The sequence below is a fragment of the Vitis vinifera genome, chromosome 12, assembly GCF_030704535.1.
Source record: "Vitis vinifera cultivar Pinot Noir 40024 chromosome 12, ASM3070453v1".
In the NCBI taxonomy this organism is placed as follows: domain Eukaryota; kingdom Viridiplantae; phylum Streptophyta; class Magnoliopsida; order Vitales; family Vitaceae; genus Vitis; species Vitis vinifera.
In genome coordinates, this window is record NC_081816.1 from 15,994,188 (window position 1) to 16,004,667 (window position 10,480).

The 10,480-nt window shown below is 33.7% G+C and overlaps 1 protein-coding gene across 1 annotated transcript; it reads left to right on the top strand.

Moving 5' to 3' along the window:
* Nucleotides 1-2,930: 2,930 nt before the first annotated feature.
* On the top strand, nucleotides 2,931-9,563 carry LOC100264038 (ABC transporter A family member 8). Its single transcript, XM_059741239.1, has 3 exons — nucleotides 2,931-3,008; nucleotides 7,931-8,104; nucleotides 9,254-9,563. The coding sequence occupies exons 1-3, from the start codon at nucleotides 2,985-2,987 to the stop codon at nucleotides 9,365-9,367; spliced, it is 312 nt and encodes a 103-aa protein (XP_059597222.1). The 5' UTR covers nucleotides 2,931-2,984; the 3' UTR covers nucleotides 9,368-9,563.
* Nucleotides 9,564-10,480: the final 917 nt, after the last annotated feature.

The following is a 10,480-nucleotide window of genomic DNA, read 5'->3' on the forward strand; positions in this document are numbered from 1 at the left end:
CCAACTGGGTCCAAAACACAATTGTCCCCTAAATAATTTGTTTAATAAGTTATTCATGTATTTATTCTAACTATTTAATCAATTGTTTATATATTCATATATTTATTATTGTATCAATTCAAATGGTTTCTTTTTAGAAAATTTAAATATTTGTTTAAGTTAATAAATATTTAAAATCACTATCTATTTATTTTTTATTTCTCTTTCGAAAAAAAATGGATTCCCTTATTAACCTAAAAAACCTCATTTATTCTCTTTGTATGCATGTTGACATCAGCTCATGTTCCTTAAGTTCATACCCATTTGTACCGTAAAAGATTTGTTTGTATAAAACACCTATCTTTTTATGTTAAAAATTTAACAAAAGTTTCCTTAACAATCATCCACAATACACCTAAAAATGAAAATTTATACTAGCAAAATTAAAATATAAAAATATAATAAAATATAAAAATAGCAATAAAACTAAAATTAAATTCAAATTGTAAAAATTATTGGTTCTTGCTCAAAATTCATCATTTTGTCAATAATAAAATTGAAAACATAAATATAAATTTGAAAGAAAAAATAAGATATATTGGTGTCTATTCAAAACCCATCATTATATAAATAGTAAATATGAAATAAAATAGAAAAATTGTGGACATTTACCTTCCTTTCCATGTTTTTTTTTTTTTTGGCCTTTTTGTTAGTTTTTAAATATTTTTTTATATTATATTCTTTTATAATTTTAAAATTAATAATGGTAATATTGAAATACTAATTTTTTTTTCTTATAATATTTTTAAGAAAAGATAATTATATCATAAAATTTTTCTTTTATAATATTTTAATTCATTATAAATTAATAATGAAAATATTAAGAAATTGAAAAACCAACAATCCCAATTTCAAGGTATGCTCTATTTTTTGTGCATCATTCATATAAGCTAAATGCAATAGAGAAGAAAGGAGGTTGCTTTGGGTGGAAACGCTCACTCGCTTTCTATTCCTTGGATGATTGCTGGTGATTTCAATAGAATCTGAAATCCGGATGGGAAGAGTGGGGGTGCAGCGGGAAGAAATGGAATCCATTCGAGAAATGTGAATTGTTCTTTCTCAATGATGAAAATATTGGTAATCACGGATATATCGGTAACTTGATTTTATGGATATATCGGAGAAATATCGACGGATATTTTGAAAAAAAAAATTGATAAGCAAAAAATTGATCAAAACTCATGGAAATGTGAAAAAACCTTGGATTAATGTAATTAAAAGTATAATAAACAATTTAAAGTTTTTTGATGAAGAATTTGATATATATATAATTTGCGATATTAGACATAATTATATTATGTCGGTTGTACTTATAAGTTTCATGAAAAACTTATTTTAGTAAATATCAATAATTTATACATATTATCACATAGCTTGAGGTTCAATTCTGATCGTTGGATCACATCCAGTTTCAATTTGGACCATCAGATGCACCGAGTCCAAATTAAAATATCAATAAAATATTTTATTTGAGATTTTATTTCTAAAATTTTATTAAAAATACGTGGTAACAATTTTTTTTTATTAATATTAATTTATTTAAATAATTAAAATTATTAATAATTTATTTTATCAAATTAATTTTAATTCATAAAATATCATCAATAAAAACTGAAATTTTAATCCATTGTATAGTGATTTAATCAAAATAAAGATGGATAATTAATAATTATTTATATAGAGAGGAAAATTGTTCTCATGATATGTTTCCTTCTTTTGTTCTTTTTTTTTTTTGATCTCTACTAAATCTAAAAATAAAAAGGGCCACCCACTTCTCTCACTCGGGCATCAAGAAGCCCTTTTCTGAAGTTGCCCTCCAGACGAGAGAATCCCTAAAAAGGCCCTATTTTCCTCTGCCACTCTCAATCCTCCCATGTACTAATCTAATCTTGTTATTTATTTTTATTTTTCTGCAACCCCGTTTGATTCCCAAGAAAATCCATCCCCCATTCGATTTCCGGGAAAATTCATCCTCGTTTGATTTCCGAGAAAATCCATGCAAAACTCCCAAGGAAAACCAGAAAGATTGCTCTTTTTTTTTTGCTTCCTGTGTTTTCTGGATCTGTTCTAGGGGTCGCTTTGCTTTTGTGCCATTGGATTTAAATTTCACGAACCCTAAATCCACGATTTTTGAGCCAGGCTAAAAAACACAACCTTTGCCTGCATTTCATGATCAGATTTTGCATCCTGTGAGCGGGCTGGACTGGTAGGAAATATCGGGAAAATTCCCGAAAAATCGGAAAAAAAAAAATCGGCGATACAAACCGAAAATTCGCCGATAAATTGCAGTGTCCGGCGATTTTTTGAAGATTTCGCCGATTTTTCGCCTGCATCCATTTTTCGCCGATTTTAACCGAAATTTGGCGAAATTTCTCCCATCGGCATTTCGCCCCCTCTTTCGTATCGCCGGCCACCGAAACCCGAAATTTCGGCGAAAAAAATGGAAACTTTCATTCTTGGTTCTTCCCAAGTGCTTCATAGAATCAGAGCTGGGTGGCACTGAAATTCGGTAGGTTGCCCAGCTTCTCGGCACAGCACAGCACCCGAATCGCTAATCGCATGGTAAAATCACTACTCCCATCTCAGAAAAATGAAAATGGCGATGAACAAACTTCGTCAAACCCTACCAAAACCTCTTCACCCTCCGTCACAATTCACTCCTCCAACTGCAAGCCCTAACCTCATTTCTTCCACTCCCATCCCCACACTGTCTCTTGCAAACACATCCCACCATCAACTCCACCAATTCCTCAAAGCCCACCTCACTCCCTCCTTCACACCCCAAGACCTCCTAATCTTCCTCAAGAACAAGCTCCATTACCATCCCAAATTTTCCCACTTCGACCTCCACATCTTCACATGGGCCGCCACCATCGACTCCTTCCGCCACGACCACTCCACCTACGAGTGGATGGTCAAAACTCTTGCCATCACCGACCGTTTCGATGATCTTCACTCTCTCCTTCAAGGTATGGTCTCCAACCCCTGTCCCTGTTCCGATGGCATTTTCTCCTGCCCAAGGTCTGAACCCATTTTCAGATTTGCCCTAAATGCTTTTTGTAGGGTTGGGAGGTTGGAGGATGCTGAGATTGCTTTTGCAAGTATGCGAAGAATGATTGATGGGAAACCTAGTGTAGCAATGCATAATATTTTGATTAATGGGTATGTTAAATGTAGAGAGCATGAGAAAGTGATGACTGTTTATGAGAAGATGATTAAGGATAGGGTCAAGCCTGATGTCTTTACATTCAATAGCTTGATCAGTAGTTGTTGTCGGAATTCACAGTTTGGGTTGGCTCTGGAAATGTTTAAAGAGATGAAGGATAAGGGATGTAGTCCTAATGTTGTTAGTTTTAACACTTTGATTAAGGGGTCTTTCAGGGAAAGGAAGTTTGAAGAGGGGGTTGGGATGGCATATGAGATGCTTGAGTTGGGATGCGAGTTTTCAAATGTGACTTGTGAAATTCTAGTGGATGGGCTCTGCAGGGAAGGTAGGGTTTTAGAGGCATTTGATCTCTTGATTGATTTTTCAGGGAAAGGAGCATTGCCTAATGGGTTTGATTATTTTTGTCTCATTGAGGCGCTTTGTGGTGAAGAAAATGTGGATCGGGCATTGGAGCTATTGGATCAGCTATGGAGGAAAGGAAATGCACCAAGCTCGATTGCATGTACTACTTTGATAGAAGGATTGAGGAGGTTCGGAAAAACAGAAGAAGCATTTCAATTAATGGAAAAGATGCTGAGAGAGGGCATTCTTCCAGATAGTGTGACTTGCAATTGTTTACTTCAGGATCTTTGTGAGGTGGGGAGAAGTTTTGAAGCAAATAAGTTGAGGTTGTTGGCCTCTAGCAAGGGTTTGGATTCAGATGGCATGACCTTTAACATTCTAGTTAATGGGTATTCCAGGGAAGGTAAAAGGAAGGAGGGGAAACGTTTGTTGGATGAGATGTTAGATTTGGGGTTTATACCTGATCTTGCCTCATATAACAGGTTGATGAATGGGCTTTCTAATGGAGGAAGCTCTCACCGACATAAGTAAACCTTATTACCAAATGAAGACATTGAAATTTTCAGGCTGCATTTTGTAGCAGTTGTAATATTTACTTGGGATTGAAGGGGTTGTGGCTCCATTTACAAGGAAGACATGGTGTTGTCCTCGAGGAGAAGGAAAGTTCTAAGGGAATGAGATGAACTAAAAAAATTGAACCATTGTAATGGTTGGTGTAATCATGGACTTTGAGCTGGAGCTCTGGAACCATCAGTTAAGTTTGGATGCAATGCAAGCATGAAGTGATTGCTAAGCAGTTTTACTAAGACTTGGAGTTTTGTAGCAATTGAGTTGGAGGATTTCTTTTTACCTACAAACCAACTGAATGTAATAGAAGATAGTTCTCAATAATACATACATTATATTATGTTATTTCAAGGTTGTTTATTTATTTATTTATCACTGTTGTTTATTGTTTATAAATTTTGTAAAGTTTGTTGTGATCATGCAATGTAGTTAATTCAGTGTGGATTTTTGTTAATATTTTTTTGTGCCATGTGAGACCTTTATTGGTATTTAACTAGCTTGTCCTGTAACTTCTGCCATATTCTTTCACATGGTAACTCAATCCTAATTCAGTTTTAAGGTCTCTTGCCATGAATTCAATTCCTGAGTACATGAAACCTTAGACTTCAGTGTGACTTGTGAGTTGTAACTCATTAAGTTTTCTTTGCTTTTTCAAAAAAAATTGTGTTGAAATGCATGCCACTCAAATTCTGGCAAGATTGGGTAAACCTCCAACTTGTGCGAGGGAATGGTGTCAAAATGATACTTGATTTCATTAAAGAAATGCCCAAACCTGAAACCCAACTCAGGCTGGATTTATCTTCTCTTCTTGGTAAACTCTTCTTTATGCAGGTCATTTTGCAACTGTTCCCTGTAAGTATATGAACTGATGATATTCACTTTAAATGTCCATAACAATATGAGGCTTGTGTGATGTTGCGAACCATAATATTCTTATAAATTCTTAATGTAGTGATATTGCTCTCCCTGTGAATAAAACCCTTGTACTTTTCAGCTAACTTCTAATAATGGAAGATTTTTCTATTCTATTTACTATTACTCATATATAACTATTTCATATGGTGCATATGGAATGCTCATTTAGTTGATGCCTGAATAATGGTACTCAATCATCTATTTGTGGGCATGACTTGACAGAGCATGCGAGAGATATCACTTGAATTATGATCTAGTTTGTATGTGCTGAAAGTAAAAGTGAATGTAACTAGTCACTATTGCTCTACAAGTCAGAGAATAAATCCTTTTCTCACAAGTGAATGTAACTTGGCTCTTATTTTGTAGAAACAGAGATTCTTTTCAGGATTTTTTTTCTCTATTAAATGGTCTAAATTTTAATTTACTGGTTGGGTCCTCTATGCTAATTTATATGAATTTTGGGTCTATGTTTATTCATGAGTTTACAAAATCATCCTCCTTGTAAGCCCCAACTTCTTAGTTTAGATTTATTGGATTAGACCATTGAATATAGATATCATCATGTAATCTTTGTGAGAAAAGGATCTCTGTGATATTGATTTTATCTTTTAATATCCTCACCTTGAGTTCAAGGCCCATACGTTTGAGGGCAAAAGCCAGTCATTGCAGTAATGTTCAATGGTTTCTTTCCTTCCTTCTTTCTTTTTTTTTCTTTTTTTCTTTTTTCTTTTTTCTTTTTAAATATATTTGTTTTATTTTCTTTTTAAAGTTGCATAATCATTAGAAGTTCTGTTCTTTGATGCAAGTCATGTTGACGTCTCTGGTTTATGAGAAGCAACAAAATCTAAGAATCATGATGAAAATGCATGGACTTGCTGATGAACCTTATTGATGATTTCCTTTGCTTAATTTCTTGGCATTTCTTCAATCTACATGTGTTTTATGATATTTGGCTCAGCTATAGGTAATAATATAATCAGTTGACTGCTTTTCTTTCTTCGTCTTTGCTTCTAGTAGATCTAAGCATTTGACTTCGTTGCAGGTTTAAAATTCTTCACTTTGAATTACTACAGCATCCAACTTGTGTTTTACTTTTTATCTATACAAATTTAGCAAATTTCGTTGGCCTTTCTGGTAGCTGCAGTATTTCAAACTAAGACTGCCACAGGTTGGGCCATGGCTAATTGATGTCAAATATAGTTGTGGGCAAGATCTCATTTTTTTGTCTCCTAAAAGCTTTCTTAATTAACAAATGTTCTGATGTTGGGATTTATTTACATCTTTGGAACAGGCCTCTTAGGATCTTATTTTTTGTCTCCAAAAAGCTTACTTAATTAACAAATGTTCAAATGGAAATTTGATGATTGTAGTATTGGGATATATATATGTATGTATGTATGTATGCATGCATCTTCGAACAGGGCTATTAAGGGGATTGCTTTCAGTTCTTTGTAGAAGATACATTATTCCTGAGTAAGTGGAAGACATTTTGAAAAGAAAGTCTGACAATAAGTTCTCATGGCTTTCTAGATATACTTTGATCCTGTTTCTTTCAGTAGATCTTTTCCTGACAGAAACTTGTGTTCTAATTAACTTTTTCTGAAGGGCCAATTCTAATTCTATGTGGCTAAAACTTAAGTTTTTTTGGTTCCAAGTCATGTCAATTTCAGTTTAAATATTGGTAAAACTTTTAATCTGATTTCAATTTCATTGTTAATCTTAGTAAAATACTCTGAATTATGTCGATATCAAGTTTAATCCTGAGGAAAAGGATTTTAAAGATGTCAAACTGTCTATGGGTCGGTTCAGAACAGGCACCTAATTCTGCCTCAGCAAATCCTAGTTATGTGGGATGAAGTGCGGACCACACAAAGATGTATGGGTAGTAGGGTAGGTCCTTGTCTGAGTTGACCAATAAATAAGTTTTTGAATTTCTTTCGCATGGCTGCATGCAGATGCACATGCCAGTAAGGGGTAGGTATGGGGACATGTCCTACATCAGAATGGAGGGGGTAGGGTCTTTCTTACAATGAACTGAAGTTCCATCACCGTAACGAAATGTGAGATATAAGGAAAATGTGTTTAGACTTCACAGCTACAAAAATGACAATATTCTGTTTGAGACAATGTGGTCATGTTTGAATTGCCAAGTCTGGAACCTCTCCTGCCAGCAATACGATCTCCTTATACTTGCCAAAGCCAAAAACCTCCTGCCCTACATCAAAACTCTACAAACCTACAAGGGTCAACAAACTCACTCCTCAAAAGGAAATAAATAGTAATCATAAAAGTTCCCCTTTTCAGCTTCTCATTGGATCTTTACTCATTGATGCTTTTGATAAAGATGCCAAACTTTTACTTGAATTTTCAAAATACCCTTACCAAATATGCCTCAAAATTAGGAAAATAGAAATGGCGGACTCTTGGTGTCAACTCTATTCTCTCCACAAGGATCAATGTTTTTAAGGACCATTGGACTGTTACTTTGGATTTGAGCTATTGCAATGCAAGTTATTTTTCTGTTGCTCATTCAGTATTTCTATTATACCATACAAAATCTGTGTCTTGAATCATTTGATAGTATAACATGGTATATTATGTTCCTGTTGTTTTCCACTATTCCAGTATCATATGTTATCTAGAAACATCAGCTGCATGCTTTTACTGATTATTTAAAAATGTCAATTTTGTTAGGTTATTTTGGTAACATTGCTTTGTGAGGTTTTGCCATAACTGTCATGAAACATTATCTTTAAATGCGGCCTGTGTATGACCAGTTCATCTCTGTTATGTTAATAGATCTTACCTGTTGTGTACCTTCATTTTTTCCTTAATGTCTTATGAATGTGGCTCAGTTATGTGGGCAACTAATGATTTCAGTTATTTATTTATTTATTGCAGAGGGAGGGGGTTGAACAGCTGCTACTTGAATCCAGCGAAGATCATGCCATCATCTGTGATTTGGATACCCTTGAAAAAATTGCAATGAGAGGGTTGTCTCTTGCTTTGTCTCATGGGGAGTGCTTTGGTATGTTTGGTCCCAATGGTGCAGACAAAAACTATTTCATTAGTATGGTCAGTATGAAGTGCTCTTTCACTCTTTAAATAATATGCAATTCCAGAGATTTGTGTACATGTCTTCTTATTTGTGGAATATCAATGCTGTGTTTGGAGTTTCCCAAGAGAATGATACAAAACGAACATGCTTAAAAGCGGGTTCCTTCCTCAGGTGTCTTAAAACATTTTCTTTTCTTTTTTCTCATTCTTTCTGGGAACTGAATGGAGTGAAAATGTTTGGAGATATCTTGGATATCTAGTTCTAAAGGTTCATTGCTTCCTTGCAAGAAGTCTTAATTAACATGAGTTGTCAAAATTAGAAATTACATTAGCTTGGTCCTTTCTGCAATATTTAAGTGTTCAAATGTATATGTTGATAGTTGATTGGGCTCACAGCACCAACCTCTGACACAGCTTTTGTTGAGGGTCTGGACATACGAACTCATATAGATGGAATATATACTAGCATGGGCGTATGCCCACAGCACAAGTAAGCTAGAATTTTCTACCATTTCAAAAAAGGATTTTCATAGCTTTTTTATGTCCTCTAATTATTAAATATCAAATGTTTTTTTTTTTTATTTCCTCTTGTTTCTTGGGGCAAATTATGCAGTCTTCTCTGAGAAACCACTAACAGGAAGGGAGCACCTGCTATTTTATGGAAGACTTAAAACCTTGAAGATGCTGCCTTAACACAATTAAGTCAACAAGGTCTTTACTTTGAGATTTTCTTGTTAAAAGTTACTTGCATTCAAGAGCAATTGGTGCTTGTAAGAAGATTGTTTGCTTGGAAAGTTAGTATGACCCTATACATTATTTAATTACTATAAAGAGATTTGATTTGACAACATATGAGCTCACACTAGTTTCAACTTATCACTAATTAGAGATGTTTAACTCAAACTACTTTGACCTGATCAAGAATTATAGAGATGCAACTTACAGTATCATTCCAGGGGAAAAAAAGGATATCTGTTTATCTGTTTTTCTGTCTGCCTTTAGTTGTTCTACTCATATAAAACAAGTTTACATAAATGATGGCCAATATAATCAAGTAGATGGGAACAGTGTGGCAGAGCAGAAATGTGAGCAACACCTAATTTTGTGGTCTTTTTCAGCAATACAAGCTTTTGAGTTTCTATCTTTTTTGTTCCTGCTGTTTTGCAGGCAGTGGAAGAATTTGTTGAGAGTGTCAACCTATTTCATGGAGGGACTGGTGACAAGCAGGCTGGAAAATACAGCGGAGAGATGAACAGGAGGCTTTTGTTGCCATTTCAATGATTGAAGATCCCAAAGTATATGTTAACCTTCATACCAATGTTTTAAAAGTTGGACTAGACCGGCTAGTTCAATTAGTCAAACCATCGACTGGAGTCTAGTCCGGTTCAATTTGGGCTTTGGCCTGGAATAATACATGCTAAACCAGCATTGAGCTGGGTGAATCGGCAGTTGAACCGCTGAAACAGCGGACAGACTAGTCGGTTTTAGGTTGATGGTTTTTTTACTTTTAGGCTATGCTTGATTCCTAGAAATTAGTAACGAAAGAAAAAAAAAAATTAAGGAAAATGATTCTCATATTTGATTTTTTCATAAAAAAAAAATATGAAAGAAAGTTAAATATAATTAAAATTTATAAGAATTTATATATTTTTAAATTTTTTTTCTTTTTTTTTTTGTAGAAAAGTTAAATAAGTAGAGTGAGTTTGAAGTAATATATAAAAATAATTTATTAATTTTAAATTTTTTTTCCTTTTATTTTTCTTTCTTATCTATTTTCTTTCTTTTGTATTTTTCCTTAAACTTTTTGGGAACCAATATGGTCTTAATTTTAGTCCAGCCCATTAGATCCCTTAGAACCTCGAAGAGTTAAATACAATTAAATTCAATAAGAATTTATATATTTTTGAATTATTTAACCTTAAGAGTTAGATAAGTAAAATTAGTTTGAAGTGATATATAAAAATAATTTATTAACTTTAATTTTTTTTTTCTTTCCCTATATTTTTTTTTTCTTTTCATTTTCTCAAGGAATGATATAACAACTACACTATCATGGTCAATTATACCAAATACTTCATCATAGTAAATGCATTTCTTTACCTTGGATAGATAACAGGAATCAAACTTGTATCTTCTCCTTGGCAAAAAGAAATTTTACTATTCAATCATATCCGCATTTTTTTGTTCTTGATACGAATTATGTTGATACATATATATCATATATGTTTGTATCATATCTGAACAGAGCCAAGCCAGAGGGTTGTTGTCCCGCAATGGTGAGCTACTTTCAAAAACTTGTCCTTAGTTTGAATTGCAAGTTGCAATTCGCTTGCATGAAGCTGGAATCACTAGTAATCACTAATCAACCATACAATAGTGAATTCATTGTCGAGT